This window comes from Sinohyriopsis cumingii, chromosome 15 (assembly GCF_028554795.1).
Source record: "Sinohyriopsis cumingii isolate HCF-2022 chromosome 15, ASM2855479v2, whole genome shotgun sequence".
Classification (NCBI taxonomy): Eukaryota; Metazoa; Mollusca; class Bivalvia; order Unionida; family Unionidae; genus Sinohyriopsis; species Sinohyriopsis cumingii.
In genome coordinates, this window is record NC_142975.1 from 43,162,803 (window position 1) to 43,183,540 (window position 20,738).

A 20,738-nucleotide genomic window follows, 5' to 3' on the forward strand; every position below is an offset into this window, starting at 1 on the left:
TGGACGGGGGTGGGGGGATAAATCTATCTTCACCGAATGTTTTCAGACACCTAATTAAAGAATTTAATATGTATTCGGACGACAAAAAAAGTAACTATTTGTTGCTGTCCAAAAACATATGGTAAATACAGTAGGTCAAGATTTCATCTTAAAATTTTCGGTGCAATTTGATTCACATGAAATAAATAGGGACCTATGGGGGACAGGTATTTTCTAAAAAGGAAAAATAGAATCTGCAGCTGTCCCACATTATAATTGGGTTCACAAGTTATTCAGGTATGCTAAAAGTGAGTGAGGTATGTCTGTGTGTATTAAGCTAGAACCTTACCCACAAATCCTGTTCTGAATCCAGCTGCTCTTGGCACTATACTGAAATCTGGGACAGATCCCAGATACATATTCTCCACCAGATCCAAACCTTGGAACTTTCCAGGGGAAACACCAGTGTAAGCTGGCTCATCATTCACAACCATAGTTCCTGGAATGCAGATGTAAAAAAGAGGTTACAAAAATTACTTAAAATTAATTCAGAGCCAAAAAGTGTGGGAAATGTTATCTTTTGTTTGTCAGACCTTCTAATTTAGTACTGAAAATTGACCATATGGAGTTCACAGGTCAGACATTCTAGCTAATTACTGCAAGCTGACCATTATGTATTTCACAGGTCAGACCTTCTAGGTTAGTACTGCAAGATGACCATATGGAGTTCACAGGTCAGATCTTCTAGGTTAGTACTGCAAGCAGATCTTGTGGATTTTATTACCATTCAGAAAATGCTTATAAGTAAAAAAATGTTATCATCAGAGTTTTGGCTCAGTCAAGCTACACTCCAAATCAAAATGATCAAGAGGCAGCAGAAGAAAGGAATCTTATTACAGTGGTCTTCACAACTTGAGAGATTCATCTCAAGAGGTACCACCAGTGATCAAAAAGGCTTTCGCCCAAAACTAAATTTTTATACCATTTTGTCTCCCACAGGTGAGGTCATGTATTTTTTGTAGACACCTTTTCACTATGGAAGAGATGGCCTAGCTGATGACTATTATTATCCCCCATTTTTCAGAAATTATCAGTGATATCATGACACACATTGTTCATTTGGCTGGCCATCTATCCATCCACCATGGCAACAGTCTGAGAGGTGTGTCATCACTGGCTTCCACTTGTAATCTCCCCTGGAGGGGTAAACATTACTTAAATTTTAATTACATTTTCAAATATATTCTGACCAATTTTCATATATATGAACCTGACAAGAAGATGTATCATTATGTGATGGATTATGCACAATGGTCCATTGGTCACTGTCTGGGGAATGGGGATTTGCCATTGTAAGACAATCTAGGTGCTCTAGTTATTATTATTATTACTATTTATTATCATTATTATTATTATTAGTATAACCATTATTATTATTATCTACCTTTCTGCCTGTCTCTAGTCAGCTTGACAGTGTGCCACTGGGTCATATTTAGTTTGTTATTACCACGGATAATGGCAGGGCCAGATCCAACATCAAACCGGAATTCTGGATAACCTTCATTCAGGCCAAAGCAGACAAAGTCACCAGCTCCACTACTTGACTGGCCATTGTAAAGTACCATACCTTAAAATGGAGAGATGAAGCATTAATTGGTGCATGCAGTATTTTCTTACGACTGGCTCAGAATACCTTCTTAAAATGATTCAATAATGTTTTGAGACGAAGCATCCAACAGTATTACAAATATGAATTAAATGAGGAAGATTTGCAAAAGAAAACTCCACATTTAATCTCAGTATTATAAATTAAGATGAGACTCACCTTCTGTGGATTCAGGCTTAAGGGAGAGCAGCAGATCAAAGTCCAGATAAACATCACTCAGAGGCCGGTATGCAATGTATGACTTGGGATTCTGTTTAAAGTGTGGGATCAGGTCTGAAAGAGAATTTTTGGAAAATGTAATATCTAAAATACTGTGATTTAAATGTTTTTCATAAGGTACCAAATTTCATGGGGTACCAATTTTTGTAGGGTGCCAATTTTCATGGGGTGCCAATTTTTATGGGGTGCAAATCTTCATGGGGTGCCAGTTTTCATGGGGCACCAGAACTGTCATCCCTAAAAAGACCTCAGTAATGCAGTAATTTGTTTTAATAAGGTGTAACAAAATATCATGTACTGCTACTGTCATGCTGAAAAACATATTTAAATGTCCAGAAGTTTGATTCAAGACTGATGCAGCAATCATAAACATTGTGTTCAACTAAACAGTTTGTTAAAGGTTACCTTAATTACCTTCAGTACAGTTTCACAAACTGCAGTTCCAAACTGTACGTAGCTCAATGGCTTCTTGCTACCTCTCAACTTGACATTAAAAAAAACCCAAAACAATTCACATTGGCCACCACAATGACAAACACAAATCAACACATGATGTCAACTAAATGTGACTGTTGCCCTTCCAACAATTTTCTCCAAGATCTGAATATTCCCTTTTATTAGTTTGTACTATTAAAACTGTTAAACAGATTTACTGTCTCTTTCGTCTTGACCTGTATCTTGTTTGGATGCTATTTAAAAAAAATAAACAACAGCCTGATCATTCCAATGTTTTGCATCACAAAATACATGCAGTTTAAAGCATCTGAGGTACTCCTGTCAAGTTGCTCTGGTTCCCCAGGCAAATGACAATCTTTTCGCTAGCACGGGTTAAAAAAGTATCATCAAAGCAAGTTATTGCTGTATATACTATGCACCTGGAAACATTAATGCCTGTTTGTATGAATTATAACTACAGAGGCCAAGCACATATATGCCTGGGTGGTGAATAAACACATCTGGCAGTGAGCAGTAAACTTATTCTTTGAACTTACCGACAGGATATCAAAGATAAAGGTTATTTTTACTACAAAGCAAGCTGACCTCAGAAGCTGACTTTAGATACTTTGAAGCCACTTTTTCTTTTTTTAAAGGATATCAATACAAAGTTTATTTTGTTGCAAAGCAAGCCAACGTTGGAAGCCAACTTTGGATTCTTTTAAGTGTGCTGATTTTTTTGTTTGTTTTTTGTTTGAATACACAAAGACAACTGAAATATGGAAGTAACTTTGGTTCCTTTTCACCAGTATTCACAGAAATTTTGAAAATAAATTGAAACAATGGAACAACTTTTTAAGTGACACAATATAGTAATTCATGCATGGACATCAATGACCCATCGTCACCCAGAATATTTGGAGAAAATAAAATCATGTGATGAATTCATGAAGGACAGAAGAGAAACCAATAATTTCACCAACAATATGATCATTAACATGGATGAAATTCTAGTGTACTTTGATTGCATTCCTACATGGACTGATGATAAATGGTCATCAAAATTGGGAGAATCAGCAAGACTAGAACAGATTTGAAAAAAATATGACTTTAGTCCTTGCAGTTTTTTCTTTTTACAGAGTGTGTTCTAAGTAAATATTGCATAGTCAACTCTATTGCCAGTACAACAGTGAAATGTTTCCTATAGTCAATGGATTTTCTCCTTTAGCAAATAACTTAAATAAAAATATCAAATAACTTCAATCATAAATTAAATTAAACCTCTATAATTCACTATTATTTGTAAAGCTCAAGCTTTTATGGATTTTTTGCTTGCCAGAAAGCACAAATTCAAAGATCCATTGAGGAAAGATAAAAAGGAGGGACTGAAGTAAATATTAATTTGGCAAAAACACTTGCTTAAGCATTCTGATATTTACTTGTTTAATTGTTGTTGTAGGTTACCAAATGTTTGAAGAAGTATATTACAATATTACAGGGAATCTCTTCTCTGTTTTTGGTCAGTTCATTTCCAAATGCTGAAGCATGCACTTTCTCCCAATGTTAAATTCCATTTGCTAAAAAATGGTCAAAGCTCAAGAAAATCAGAGTTTATGTCAGTGTTGGCAAGTAGCAAAGGTCCTGAGTGTTGAAAGTGTTTCACGCAAAGTGGAAGTTAATATGGTATATGGAGGAAGAAAATGTGTCACCAGGCATATGCAGACACTATTGCACAGGAGAAATATGGACCAGAAAACTAATGAGAGCATTTTAACTATGGAATTTAATAATCACAATAAATGTCATCAGTGGACACCATTCAGTAAACTTGCAAAGAAAACTAAAAATGCTTGTGGATTTTATAAAAGAATCCTTGCAGTGAACTATGAGATATACAGCAGTTCCTGTTTGTATCTAATCGACAATAGTCTCCTACTAATTATGAGACACTGATTCATGTTCAAAACTTGTTGTCTTATTATAATATGAAAATACATATGGCACAAAATGAACCTTTTTCGTTTCCATTTGCCTTAAAATGCTGAAAAATCCATGTCTATATGAAATCCTACTGATTTAGAAACCAATTTACTAATCAAACTTTTGTATTACTATTACATAACATTAGGGATTCATGACTACACCTGCCTAATGAAAGAAACTGTTATATCAAGGTACCTTATTGTGAGGGAACACTGTACTTTATGGCAAGTACATTTGGAGGCTAAAATAAATCACCAATGAAACAGAACTTTTCTTCTTCTATTAAATACTCACCTCCAATCTTCAGGTCTACTGATGCATCAGACTGTCCATACTGGTTCTGAGCTGAGCAGATGTATGTTCCAGCATCCTCAGTTTTAACACGTGGAATCTTAAGATTACCATCTACAATTGTGTATTCTCTAAAAACACAAAGTTAAAAAATTGTGAACAGATTTGAAAGTTTCTCAATCACAACAAATCGTTAAAATACCCATAAATGATTTGTCCAGTTATGCAAACTATCTTCAGTGTTGGAAAATGAGCATAGATCCCATGCAAGTTTCTCACTGTTCCATGTCACCCAAATCTTGACCCTGTGCACCACCCTGGGCATGCTATTTTTGTCAGAAAGAAAAAAAAATTACCCTAAAACTAATCATTTTTAATGGATGTTTATCCAATATTGGCAACAACAACAAAAAAACACAACTGAGAACATGATAATATTTATAGTCTGTGACATGCTTGACAAAAATCACTTCACATTTCATGACCTGATTTCAATGAGCATATCTTTCCTGACAACAAATTTGTTTTATTCCATCTTGGTGCTGGAATTTTCAAAATCATCCATGACTTGCCACGAAGAGCCATTACTTGTACTTTCTACCATTTTCTGCCTCAACTTTGAGGATTCTTCCAGAGATGGGAACACCTTGTTCATATTGTTGTATAAACCAGGTGTACATAGCATCATCAAATTCCATATCTGTGCCCATTTTCATTCAGTGAATATACCTTTCGCTCGATTCCTTTACTCTCCATGATCACATTTACAAATGATTAGGATATTTATATATTCTTATGTCACTTGTTTAGGCTTGAATAAACAGTAACACAAGAAAGAGTGAAAACAACAAGCTTTTAAAAATACAAAAATTTATTTCCCTGGAAAAATTCTGTAAAAATGAAAAAAATATGAACTTACGGTTTTATAGAATCAAATCCAAAAATGATCCAAAAATAATCCAAGAATAAAATTTTAGTAGCCCTAATAACAAAATGTTCAACTGATTTCACATTTGAATCCCAACAAAGAATCCATGATGGAAGACAGAAGACGTATGCTACAATCTATAGTTCCTTGTAGAAATAAGAATTATCACTCTGGTTTCTGATAGCTGAATAAATTTTTATATAAAAAACTGTCCTTGTTCCACAATATTACATCAGCACAAGTATTTTCCAGAAAAATAACAGAATTAATCCTTTTGAATCCAAGTAATTTGAAATAACTCCAATCCAAGAAATTTGAAATAACTCCAAACAGCACAACATACAATAGTTTAACAGCCCAACTTCTACTGAGATTAATTCTCCAAAACATGGGTTATATGGGCTTTCTAAAACATAAACAAGAGTCACGTGATCATCTGGAAGTTTATAGAAGGAAATACTTGTTACAGATCATGTTTATCCAGCGTGACCCTGAAAAAAACCATTTTTACTCTAAGAAATAAAAAAAATGAAAAAAATGTTTATATCTTAATGACAAGGTCCCATCATGACCTTGGAAACACCCAATCATTTTAAAATAAAAGATAACTTGTTTACAAAGGTTGCTATCAATTCTGAAACAAGGTCAGGATTTAGATCAACACCTGGTGCTTATAAACTAACAGTCAAGGTCAAACTATTTTCTAAAAAACGTATCTTCTCTAATGAATAAATTTACATTACAATATCATGTAATGAAAAATACAAAACTTTAAAACTGAAAAACAATTAAATTGAAATAAATATATATTAAATCAGATATAATTAAATCAAATATACATAACAATATATGTATATAATCACACACACACACAAACACACACACATACAGCCATACACATACACACTTTAATGATGTTAAGTACATAATATTTGAAACCATATTATACAGATCAAATAAAATGGACTGATTTTGAGACACAACAGTGACGACAAGAGCTTATGCTGGCAAGATTTCTTTCAATGTTGACACCTGTTAGCATTTACCGGAATTTTTCATTGAACGTTGTTCTGCCATAATACTAACTGCCATTTTTACCAATAAAACACATGATGTATCAAGTTTCATTTACAGTGGACCCCGCTATAATGCAATAATTGGGGTCCAAAAAATTGGATCGCGTTAATATCTGGGTCGTGTTAATGCGGGGTTTTACAGTATTTTACTTTTTTCGGAGAACTCATTGGCACATATACATGTATTTATGTCTAATGTATATGATGAATAGGGTATCAACACCATTTACTATTGTGCCATCGTGGCATGCAGTTCATCTATACTACATGTGATTCCATTGAAAAATTGCACACAGACTTACAATATTCAATAATTTTTTTCCCCGATCATTGTGTCTGAATTCAACGTCTAATATACAGCATGAAAAGAGTATCAACACCATTTACTTGCTGTCTGATATCATACCGTAGGGGCTTGCAATTAATCCATAATATATGTAATTCCATTGCAAAAACTGCATACATATTTAAACTATTCAATAATTTTGTCACACATCATTGTGTCAGAATTCAATGAGTATAATTAACAGCAAAATTAGGTTAAGAAAGATGAAGCACATGTACGGTTCATTAAGTTCCAGGGTCTATGAACGGTATCTGTACAAATTTCAAACTGCTAAAATTTTCTCATATGCATTTCCATGTACATTTTTCCATTGCAAATTTCCAATGAGTAATGATTGTATGCCTATTCGTTTGAATGACTGCAGCAAGAATAATTAACAATCAACATATAAATTTTACTTCAGATTTTGTGAATATCAAAAGGAACTTGTGAAAACTACTATACTAATCATTGTGCAAAGTGCAGAGAACGACTTGTGTTTGTGAACTTGCTTTTCCATAATGGTAAAATAATTTTATAAAAAATAGGAAATTAATAACTGGGGGGGGGGGCACAAGACATATGCCCCCCCCCCCCCACTGCACAAAAATAAGGTGTTTTATGTGTGCTTGTATCCCCCATAGGTGTGTTAGTTTGTTTATTATTATAAATAAAATTTTGATCAAAAATTTATTTAAAGTTAAATTTTTGATGGGGTATTTCTAGTCCCTATTGTTTTCAATAGGTTGTTCATCCAAGCCAAGTTTCATTCACCTAGCTCGAAATACCTTCCCCAAAAGTTTTCAGTGACCTTTGTTAGAGGTCCCCTATGTCCTGTGTTTGCTATGTGTATTTTGCTATATTGTGTGTATGCTACAGATATATGTGCAAGAACAGCCTCTATATCAAATAATAGTTCCCCTCTGCTTTGTCTAATTATTCATCTTTATTTCAATGGTTTGTTTTAGTTTTATTTTCAATTTAGAATTTTTGCAAGTAAATGGTGTGCTAATTTGTTATTCAAAAGAAAACCTAGTGTTTTATGTGTGTGTTATTTTTGTGTCGTTGCATTTAGCTAGTATTATCTAAAATGAGACAGGCTGTATCCGAGTGAGGGTACACAGCTCTTTTATTTTGTTATGTTTCTCCTGACTCAGGTTAGGCCTTCTCTTTTTATTATTTATCCTGAATAACTAATGAAGATACAAAAGGGTTCAAAGTTTGTTAGTCCCTAAGTTATAAGAGTAACCTTTTATTAGTCCCCGTGTTTGTTGCTATGTTTGTCCATTTACTTCATGTGGGTTTTTCTGATACTCTTTTGCTGACCTGTTCACTTCACGTGGCGCCATGTGACATAGCCCTGCAACGTTTGTGCCTCTTACTTCACCCACATGAAGGTTCCCTGTGCCCTCCTTAATTAATAACAAGTTCATAAACAAACACCATACGCATGTAAAACCAGAGAACTAAGTACAGTAGGCCTGCAATGGTCACAAGTCACTTTTATAAACAATTTTAAAGCTGAACACATGTACAATTTCATACCCGTTCAATTTCCAGCTAATGAAGCAGACATTATTTACTGGTCAACTGAATGCGTCTAATAACACCGCTAAGCCCAGCAAACATGTTGGCGGCTTTTGTTTTTTGATGTTTATTAAACTGTGAGAATCTTTTATCAACCACCGCATTGTCTGCTGCTTGGTTGTGTATGCAGTTAAAGAAGAAACACATGTTGGCTATTGTTTGAGCAACGATAGTATACAGAATTAATTGAAGACAATCGCAAAGATGACTTACTGGCTTTACTCATGGTTTAATAATAAGTAACATTTCCGATAATGTTTCTTTTGGCATAACACTTCAAGAACCTGGTGATATTGTTAAATTTCTGAAGCTATGCCATGATCGTATTGTATAAAAATTCATATGTGAACTCTTCCTCAAAATGATAATAAACATTTGACACACTATTTCTCATACTTATAAAAAAAAAAATTCCCAGTACGAGAAAAATAAACATACAGGTATTTAAAATTTTAGGAACCATGCCACAATCATATTAAATTCGAATTCATATGCGACCTTATCCCCATAATGATAATAAATTTTATATATAATATTTCATGTACTTAGAACAAAAAATACTTTTTCAGGTGCGAATGAATATACAAAATTTCAGGAGCCATGCCACGACAGCGTTATATCCGAATCTGCGTTATAGCAGGGCACATTATAGCGGGGTTGCACTGTACCAATTGCAATTTTCTTCACATATTTATATATAGGAGTCATATTTTTTTACAGAAATTTCTCTGGAAAAAACCCTAGATCCATGCCTGATGCCACATTATAAGCTGGCTCACAAGTTATCAGGGCACAAGAATTTGCAAGAACGGTGTATACAAAAAGTATATGGGTCCTTTTCACAGTACACATGAATGAATATGGGCCTTTTTTCTGAAAGCCAGAAATTTAAAATCTTTTCTGCCAAATTTGGTAATGTTTTGCTGAGCAGTTTCTTAGAAGTTATTGTTCTAAACATTCTTAGAAGTTCTTAAAGGTTTTTCTATTTTTAGTAAGAGCAGTCATGTCTGACAGTGAACTAACACTACATGCAAGAAAATTAATAGACCTTCATGCCAGGATACACCTTGTTAAATTAAGTCTAATTCTGTCAAGTGGTTTTTGAGAACAAGTTATACAGAGGATTTTCTAGCTTTAGCAATGACTACAATATCTGACAGCAAATCAGAATCTAATTGCACAAATTAGAAACTCCCTAATGCTGAATGCTTTGTCAAATCTGGTCGATTTCTCTTAAGAAGTTTCTGAGAGAAAGCCTTAAAAGTTGTTCTATTTTTAGTAATGACAATCATATTTGTTGGCAGATCTGAATTTTTAATAATCTGAAAATGCATCAAGCCATGATACTTTCTGTTAGAATGACCTTAGGGCCAGATTAGTTAAACACTCTTTATGTCCAATACTGGTAATCAACGATCAATAAGAGTAAGTCGGAAATGCAGAAAGGTCTAGAGACAAAATGTTACAAAAAAGTAAACTTGACTCATTTATGGTCAATTATTGAAACTCATAATCAAACACTTGGTCATTTGGTTTCTTCAGGCAATCTTTGGTTATTCTGAATAATGTTCATTCTATTAATTTTAACCCTACATTATTATGTACTGAATAATCTGCAATTCATTACACCCTCTTACTTTTGCAAACCATCAATCTATATAATTATTGGTGTTTGTTTATAAATATTTTGTACAGAGAATTACATCATCTCTGCTGTCCTATGTGCAGATTTAACAATGACTGCTAAATAAAATAGCACATTGCACAGAGTACATTTTCACAACTTTAGACTAATGTGTGGGAGTCCTTATGCATTACTGCTCTCCAAGTGCACGAATTCACACATTTTGATTTTATATAGAGTACTTTGCATTAAGATTAGTCCTTCATACAGATTCCGTTGTATCAAAATCTTTTACAGAGAAATATGTATTCTTATTAAGAATTTAGGCAGAAATTGTCACAAAACCTGTGTACATAATGGCATTTACTGCACATACACAGAATTCTGGCTATAAAAAGCTGAATCTCATTTTGTGAATCTGAGCAATGCTTCTCTACTTACGATGGCATCTGTCCATCCTTTCTATACCAGGTAATTTGTGGGCTTGGGTATCCCGTGGCTTCACATCCAATTGAAGCACTATCTCCTAAAGCTGCTGTCATGGAATTGTGAGGGACTGAGATCAATGGCCGGGCTGAAATTTGATAATGAGAAGAAAAAAACATTAATTATCTTTGTTTTATGAGATGTATGTGTAATAACGAGGATCTAAGTTTTTGCTAACTTTTAGTGGCAAATTCTATATCTAAAAATTTGTAGCATCTCAAATGGGCATGCAAAGAATATATATGTTACTTATTCACACATGAGAAGAATATTATGTGGTACTGTACCAAATATTGTCAATGAAATGAAAAGAATAAGAGGTTCTTACACTGTATGGAACAATTAACATTTAAAGGGGTTATTAAGATTAATAATGAAAGTCCTTTGTCATTGTTTTTTATTCTTCAATAGAACTTGTGTGCTTTTAGAGTTTCTAGAGAAGAGATGGTAGTTTAATAAGCATGTTCAACTTACCTCTAACGTACAGTACCACCTTGGATTGTACAGATCCAGCCTGATTGACAGCTGTACAGGTATACGTTCCTGCATCCTCCAGTCTTGCATCTGGGATGATCAAGATTCCATCTCCGAGAATAGCAGATGCTGGTAGTGGTCCATCATCTCTGCTCCAACGGATTGTTGGTAGTGGTGTTCCTATGTGTAATGATAAGAAAAAAATTGTGGACTTGCTTGCGATCCAGTCACAATACATCGCATTTTACACAAGTGTACTTCATACGGGAACTTAATCACACCATCAACATGTATGAGGTTGCTTCAACCAAAGACATGGATTGACTCGGAGACTACTAAAATGTGTACACATTTATTACTAGTACAGACAATGAAAATGGAGAGTAAACAAAGTAATAAAATAAAGAGAAAAATATACACCATGAAATGGGTCATTCCACCAGTAAAACAACAATGGAATGCTGAAATGCAGAATTAATGTAAATAAAATGAATGCATCTTCAAGAATACAAAATACACAAGCACAAAATGTAAAATGAAAAAAATGAAAATGAATAATGAATACATTCCATCAAGTGATTTGACACATGATTATTTTTAAGCTACTGTTAAATTTTATTCGTCAAAAGTCCTTTCACATTATAATCCAGAATCTCAATCCTTGCATTGAAAGACAATTTTTCCACCTTACAAGCTCTGATATTGTGCCTGCCAAGATAGGCATGTACAACCACCATTGAGGTGACGACATTATCATTGGTGGTTGTACTTGTACAATATCTACTTGAATGAAATCAAGAGATACAATTAGTTGACGAATACTCTACAACTGTATGTTTACACTTTTTGCAGTTGGTGTTATATTTTGTCATAAATCAATGCTATCTTTTGCAAGTGCTATTTTGTTAAAGAACACTTTTAATAAGAAATGATATGCAAGCTTGAGTTCTATAAACCAATTTCAGTAAATCCATTTTGTTTGAAATAAAGCAAAATGAAAGTAAGTGATGGATGGAGTGATACACATAAAATCTGAATGCATTTCTGAAATCTTAAATGAAAAACAACAAGCTAGACAAAATGTAGATATGAATGAAATCTTAATGGAATGTAAATGGAATACAAACAGATCTCAAATGAAATGTAAATGAAATGAAGATTTTGTAAAACTACCCATTTCAAGATCTACTTATAGTCACACCTGTGAAAACTCCCCTTGCAGACAGTGAGAAGTTTATACCTGTGAAAAATCCAACTGTAGAGAATGATGTTTGTACCTGAATCAAACATTAGTCAATAATCAGTCTCATTTTATGTACATAAAAATGATTTCAGAAACAAAGTGACTTTTCCTTATCATCATCATGCTCATAATGATAATTCATTATTATCATCCTCATCATCAGCATCATTATCTTTAGTTTGGTAATAATCAGCAATATTTCATTTCAAACACTAACAATTTCAAAAGATGTGTTTCTCACTATGAGGATCATCATCACAAATAATCTTCACCATAATTATAAATTAAGAAACATAAATAAATTGCAGATTCTCCAATTAAGAGGTCTTGTTCACAGTGGAAAGACTGGTACTCAGTATACGGTTCAGGGTTTTCATGGTTTTTCCCCATTTCATAAAAGATCACATGGACTTCATTTCAAACTACCAGTACAAGATAAACATAAACTGGTATGCAGCTACTGGTATCAAATTAGCTGAGGAGAGAAACGTTTGCAGGTTGCAAGCAATTATAACCTGATCTTAACTTACTAGCCATTATAGCCTGATATCAATTTACTTGCCATTATAGTCCAATGTTAATTTATTGTATGGTGTATTGCCACAATTATTCTAGTCCATTTTTTCGCTTGATATTTCAGCATGTTTTCAAATTTTACCAAGAAATCATTTTCAAGAATTTCCAGGTTTATCCATTGCTATGGGAGTTCTAATGAAGTTACTAGATACATTACACAAAAAGAATTTAACAAGAAAATCTAGAAGTGTACTTTGAGGTGTTCCTTATCATTTGTAATATCAAATGTAAATTTGTATGATGAGTAACATTTTGACACAGGATCTCTAATTTTAAAATTCTTTTAATAATCTTAGAAGTCAAACAAAATTTTGCAAAGGAAAACAAATTCTGTGAAATTGTGCACAAATAAAAAATCCAGAAACTGAAATATCCACTATTTGCAGAAAAAACATCAGAAGTGGTGACTTGAATACACCATTTATGAGGATGTGATCTTCCATTTAACATGGCAGTATGAGCTTACCAGCAACAATACATTCCATTTCCACTCTGTCTCCTACATTCACAATTTGTGTGTCAATACGGGTCTCTCCACCATTAATGACTGGACCACCTGTTGGACAAAAATGACAAAATGCTATATATGAAGTTAAAATTACATGTGGGGTTTTTAAAAAAAACTAAAGCAGTAGATTAATACTGAAGAATGAATTAAAAGAAAGCACTGATATATTATAATTTTTATAATAATAAATAATACTTTATTTTCAGAAAATACAACTCATTTTAGCCAATTTATTAGGTAATCTTACACAAAGATGTAAGAGGCATAAAACATTTTATACATGTTCACAATATTTTTAAAAGAAAGAAAGAATGATGATATTAATTAAAGGTTAATGCAACTCAAATATTTCACTTAAAACTTAGCATGTATATATACTAAAACTTCCAATGAATATACATGCACATTACTTTAACATTTTGCAGCTGATTTGTGCAAGTGCATAAGAATATGGAAGAAATTGTCATAATATCTTTTGAGCGATATTTTATGTTTAGTATTTGAAATATCCTGATCTGAATACTGCAAGACTATTAGACTGCTTTAGTTCAAGTGATAGCTGTGTCAAAAATTACCTCTAGGATTCAGATCAAGAAATTACTGGAAACACTTACTTGTCACTGTCAGGAAGACATAGTCCCTGGCAGTTCCAGCTGCATTTGTAGCAGTACAGATGTACCTCCCTGAGTCTGCTGGCTGGACATTGTAGATTCTGAAAGGAAAAAGATCATCTACATGTAAAATTTGGAAGAAAAAAAACTGTACTATATATAAATAAAACAAAACCAGAAAACAGTAGATAAAAAAAAATTGGGGATGATCACATCTGAAATATGGAACATTCAGCTTTATTTTTAAAAAATCTAATGTTTTTACATAATTAAGAAGTCCAAGCAGGCAAAATCCCATAAAAATGTACATCAGGCATGCATTTTCCTGCACTACACGTTACTGAATATTAATCCCTAAAGAAGAGTCATTACACAGAAAAGTATGGGGGAAAAAGTACCATTACTGTGCATAAAATGATAGCTTAAAAAGTATTACAAAATAATAAAATCTGCATAGGTTGAAGATCACAGACACCTCTTTATGATGGTGAGTCAAAGTTTTCAGTATGACACAGTTAAGCTCACACCAGTTTTCCATACAAAACTAGAGGTCACATAACTTTTTAGGATTTCATAATGCCTCGTATATTGCCAGTTCTTATTATCTGATGTGCTTTGTTGTTGTTGTTGTAGGGTTTAACACCATTTTTCAGCACACGATAGGTATACAAGGCGGCCAGTATTAATGTTGGAGGAAGAACCCGGAAAATCCCCTGAAAGAACCACCGACCCTCGAGAAGCTACTGACAAGCTTTCTCACATACCCACATTGGCTGAATCCGAGACTTGAACCCACGCAGACAGAGGTGAGATGGCAGTGATCCGTAATGGAGAATGCTTTAGACCCCTTGGCCACTCAAGGCCCCATCTGATGTGCTGTGGTACACTTAGATAACAATTGACATAATGTTGATGGTATCATAATGTAATTATAACAGTTTTGGGATGTGCATTCAACACTATATTTACAAAAGCACACATCCTTAGAGGATCAAAGAGATTGTCCTTCAAGGATAGATTTCTTTTATATATATAGAATAAATATAGAAGCCAAATTAAGAACAAAGTTCAAAAGCAGGTGTCCTTTATAGTAATTTACACTTAAAAATGTGATTACAATGCTTTTGTCAAAAAAATGTACATATATAAGGTAAAAACTGCTGGGTTTAAAAAAAGAAAAAAAAAAGTTGCCAAATTATTCCAGTCACTAGAACTTCATCATATTTTGGACCCTGTCTAAAGTATCTAAATACCAAATTTGACCTGGTTCAGCTCAACTGTTTTTCAGCAATTTTGCTTAAGAGAAAGTGTGGCAGAGATGCAGAGTTTAAATGATGGATAAACTCAGAGCACAACAATTTGTCTCTCTTCCTTGATGGATGGGAGATATACTGAAGAAACCTTAGTTTAAGAGCAAGTGCAATGTCCCAAGTCAAACATAGGAACCATAAACAAATCACAATCTGACCCCCACCCCACCCAGCAATGTGAAAATGAAACCACTTTGAATGCAATTTAGCGTCATATTAAGCCTCATTATGAATATGAATCAAATTCAGTATGTTATTCAAACATTATGGAGTGCAAATTTAAAGACTATGTCAAACAAGGGCCACAGATGAAGTCCCATTTTACAGTCAAACTTTGCTCAATGTTTATTACACTGATATTACAATTTCACTGCAACTGAAATTGCTCAAATATTTTAATTGTTCTGGTCTTAATTTCACCAAGATTAGTCTAGAAAGTTAAACTCAATTTAATGACATTTCATTAGCTGATTGAAAGTAAGAATAATATTTCAGGCCATGATATCACTCGATTCTAAACTTGTTCTGAAGTTTAGATTTCAGTTCTTTTGGTGAAATTCAGGACTGGTTTCAATTTCACCAACAAAAGTCTTAGTTTCAATCCATAAAGCTCTTCAAAAATCACTGAGGAAATGAATTTGTGACATTCAGACATGACAGGGCAGATGTAGGCAAGAATTATGTGGCAAGGGTAATAATAATTGGGAGGATGCATCTACTTAGGTTGCAAGGTGAATACTAGTTGACAGGATGCATCTCCTTAGGTGACAAGGGGCATAATAATTGGGAGGATACCTCTACTTAGGTGGCAAGGGGCACAATGATTGGGAGGATGCCTCTACTTTAGGTGGCAAGGGGCATAATAGTTGGGAGGATGCCTCTACTTAAGTTGCAAGGAACATAATATTTAGGAAGATGCTTTTACTGAGGTCATAACATGCACAATAGTTGAGAGGATGCCAATGAATGAGCACATATTACACATATAATAGTTCAAAAATGATAACCTACGTCAGCACACCATCCTGGATTCTGTGTTGTAGTGGTAATTCCCCAGTTTCATAATCCCATCGTACAGTTGGCTCAGGGGAACCAGTAAACTCACATCTAAGTTCTACCACTGCATTCTGCTGCACGCTGTATTCTCGCTTGAGTGCTCTTACAGTTGGTGGCACTGTAAGAACAAAAGGGAGATCAGTTATCTCTAACCTACACCATATCAACTCCTGTATCTCTGTTTGTGTCGATACATTTCAGTTCCCATTTAAACTTGCCTCCAAAAGAACTGTCTGCTATCATTCGAGTCAACCTCCACAAATATTACAATTTCACTGCAGCTGAAATTGTTCAAATATTTTAATTGTTCTGGTCTTAATTTCATCAAGATTAGTCCAGAAGTTAAACTCAACTTAATGACATTTAATTAGCTGATTGAAAGTAAGAATCATATTTCAGGCAATGATATCGCTCAATTCTAAACTTGTTCTGAAGTTTAGACTTCAGTTCTTTTGGTGAAATTCAGGTCTGGTTTTAATTTCACAAACAAAAGTCTTAAGCTAATTCAAGACATAAGACATCTGATTGGTCAATTTGAAATCAAACTTAAATTATGTTCAACAGTATTGCTGGATTCTATAGTAGAATTATGTTATTGAAATCAGATCCTGGATTGGTGTTTTGTGGCAAAGCAATACAAGCATGTCATTTAGTGCAATTGGAGTAAATTATCTTGCCCAAGGGCACAACACATTAGCCAACACAGGCTGGTCCATTAATAAAAATCAAATCCCCACCCTTCTACTCACAAACCTGATACTTAGCCACTGAGCCACCTTGCCATGATAGTCACCTCTTATGAACATGTAGAAGGGTACATTAGGTATATTCTATTTACTTTAAGGATTATGATTTATTCCATTTACAACATGTAGAAGGGTGAATCTGGAATACTATTTATATGAACATTTGTATTTATCCTACTTACAAAATTGCTTTATGTGGTGAGTTTTGTTTATTGGACTCTCTTGGAACACAATATTCTGGCTGCTTTATGGTGGTGGTCAGTAAACAGGTCTAGTTTGCCAAATGTTACCTTTGTGAGAACATCTTGTGGAACAATGAACCCAAAACAGAAGTGAAATAATTCTCCTTAGAATCTTGATACACATGAATGTATAAAACTTTGTGCCAAAATGGATGTGTAAACTTTAAATTTCAGCTATGCATATTTTAAAATAGAAAAGTTACTTTTCTGGAAGAACGATGCTAAAAATTGTTAAAAATCTCTTAACAGAATCCTTCAGTTAATAACAGACACATGTATATAAATTATTGTGGTTAATTTTTTAACAGACTATTTTCAACATCTCATATTCATGGTATTACAAACTCTTAAAGTAACTTCAAGGTCAAAAAACGCTGACTTACAGTAGACAGAACTAAAGATTACCTGTTATTTCCACTATGGCATATCCTTCTGAACTACCAGAGGCACTTGTTGCGACACACCTGTAACGGCCAGCATCTGCTGCTGTTACCTGTTGAATTTCCAGAATACCTTCATTCTCTGAGACTCGGGGAGACATAACGCCATTGACTTTTGACCATTCAATGTTGAAAGGTCCACTGCCTGTAGGACTGCATCTCAAAATGATGTTCTCTCCAGCACGTGCCACAAGTCGAGATGGTGACACAGTCAGACGTGGAGAAACTGTAAAAAATATGTTTACAAGGCAAATTAGAAATGAATAAGATAAGTGATATATATGGATGGCATTAAATGCTCCACTCTCAAGAATGTGACATACATTTTAATATAATAAAATGTAAATAATGAATTATGCAATACTTAAAAAAGACCTCTTTTATTTGGATCAAAGCCAAAATTTCTCATCAGATATTACTTAGCATTAAACAAAACAAATGACTAAGCATGATTATTAATTCAATTTCAAGACAAGTCCCTCAAAGGGAATGATGTGCTACTTACCAAAAATTCCAGGAATCCATGATGATAAAGCAATTTATTTTGCTCTTTCATTCTTTTTAACTGCTTTGTATTGAAATCCTCTCTGATATTCTAGAGAAATTTCAAAATACAAATTCTGAAAAATAACTATTTTCTTACATGATCGAACTAACATGTTTACAAGATATCTTCAAAGGTAGTACAAAATTCTTTGTCACAGCCTTTGTACCTCTCATATCATTGGTCTTATCATACTCACAAGCCAGTCCAGCTAAAAACCTGACTCAAGACTTTTGATCTTAAAATCAATGTCAGAGTGCTGACTATCGACTTGTTCACTGAAATGCAAATAAATACGATGTCTGGCTAAAATCCATTCTTTGTACAAGCCACTGTGTTCACAAGGTAAAACACAATCCCTTTATGCAGATATGTTGGTAATCAGTTCTTCACAATTTCCATTCAAAGCCGATTCCATGCTGCAAAAATAGCAACAATCCTATGTCAAGGTCACCTTTCACTCAAGAGAAGTGATAACAGGACATATGACAGTACTAGGGCTGGATATTGCTAAAATTTTGTTCTACAGTATATCAAGGTGTTTCTGAACATATAGTGATATTTTCCATGGCATAGTGCAATTATATAAGAGATCAACAAGTTAATGTTTTGAGGCAGAATTGACATTCTTTTGTTTAATTTCTGTCAATATTTTGAAAAATATTTTGCTCTGATTTATAGCAATATAACACCATATTATATCCATGATATTATTTGGTAAAAAAATACTATTTATCTTCTAAAAAAGAAAAGAAAATATTTTAGCTCAGAAGAAAATCACAGTCCTATCCCCCACCCTGAAAATTAAATGGCCAACTCCTTATAAGACATTAATTTACTATGTGTAACTGTTGTATAAGTTGCAATCTAAAAGTTGTAACAGAAGTGGGATGTGTCACAATAATATTTTAACAAGATGTATTTCTCCTATCTTTGCATCATATTCAAAAGAGCTGCTGCTCTCTGTGATATGTCAAACTTTATGTTGCAACTGTTTTTCAGCTTCATCTTAAGATGTACTGAACAAATTTGATTCCACAGTGATATTATAATAACTGAAAGTTTCTACACTTAAACTTGCTCTTTATATATATATTATATATATATATATATATATATATATATATATATATATATATATATATATATATATATATATAAAACAAATTATGTAGACCAAAGTTTTGAAATGCTGAAGCTGAAACGATTTTTCAGTGGTTTTGGTTTTTAGATGCTTTACTTTGTGAAATGTCTCATCTCTGTGGCATCAGTGCTGCAGCTGGGAAATGCTGTGCATGGTTCAAAAGTTTTTTAGTTCTCCAATTTCTTAAACCATTTTGTTTAAGGTCTTTGCACCCAGAATTCAGCACTTTGTGGCAATTAACAAACTCTTCTGAATATCAAATGATGTAGCTGCAGTTACTTTCCATTACTTATTAGTCTACAGATGCGCTGTAACTATTAAGACTGGTTCAGCGTACAAATCATCCAGTTTCGTTAAAGTATTTGGTTATGCACCAATTTAAGTATTTAATTAAACAGTGGCAACGTTTTCTCTAAACGTGATGGAATTTCTAATCATTCATATAGTCTTTTTTATATTGTATTTTTAAACTTTCAATACAAGATTCAGTGACAATGTACTTGGACTCTCCTTCTCCATCATGTTTGGTGTCAACTGGAAATACCAGCTTCCTATGAAAACTCAATTTCAAACATACTGTTCAAAATATTGTTGTCAATCTCAACTAACTCTACTTTCTTGGCAATATATACCATGACATACTCATTAACTCCTTGTTGCTACTTATGGTACTCCTCCATTATTCAGAGCAGCAAAAACACCATTTTCATCCAATATTAAAATTACAAATGCATGTTGACATTTTTTAACCCTTTACCTCATACAAGCTTCTTTGGACGCCTCTACTCCATTCGCATGGAAGCGCCTTTTGACGCCTCTACAAGATTCGCATAGAAGCGCCTTTTGACGCCTGCGGTAAACATCAGCCATTTTGAGCTAGTTTTCGTAGCGCCACCTTCGGGGAAAACCCCCCCATTACATACTACATTCATTTCTGCGAATGACAATTACGTCAGATCATGTGGTCGCTATTCATGCACTGGTTGATATCTGCTATTTAAAGTAACTGGGTTGTAATCTCCACTCTCCAAAATGGCAGCCGCGGATTTCATTCAGTACGTACGAAGTTTTCACGATTAGAATAACAACCACGAAAGATTCAATAAATTAGGTAAAGTCTCTGATATTGATGTAGGCAGCAATTAGTTTTTATAAATTATCAAATTCAGATGACTTAGTGATATAGACGCACACGAAAACCTTGTAAATTTCGAGGATCGGAAATAGCAGCTATGGCTGGTCACG

The 20,738-nt window shown here is 33.8% G+C and overlaps 1 protein-coding gene across 13 annotated transcripts in view; it reads right to left on the bottom strand.

Annotated features, from left to right (window-relative positions):
• Positions 1–20,738, bottom strand: part of LOC149781703 (basement membrane-specific heparan sulfate proteoglycan core protein-like) — a 438,170-nt gene that overhangs the window by 62,837 nt on the left and 354,595 nt on the right. For all 13 annotated transcript variants that reach the window (XM_089935800.1, XM_089935795.1, XM_089935799.1 and 10 more), the window contains 10 exons: positions 17,771–18,031; positions 16,333–16,495; positions 14,015–14,112; positions 13,359–13,448; positions 11,074–11,253; positions 10,555–10,687; positions 4,577–4,704; positions 1,805–1,918; positions 1,424–1,606; positions 329–478 (listed from right to left, as the gene is read on the bottom strand). In XM_089935800.1, coding sequence (XP_089791926.1) covers positions 329–478; positions 1,424–1,606; positions 1,805–1,918; positions 4,577–4,704; positions 10,555–10,687; positions 11,074–11,253; positions 13,359–13,448; positions 14,015–14,112; positions 16,333–16,495; positions 17,771–18,031 — 1,500 coding nt within the window. The remainder of the gene's footprint in view (positions 1–328; positions 479–1,423; positions 1,607–1,804; positions 1,919–4,576; positions 4,705–10,554; positions 10,688–11,073; positions 11,254–13,358; positions 13,449–14,014; positions 14,113–16,332; positions 16,496–17,770; positions 18,032–20,738) is intronic.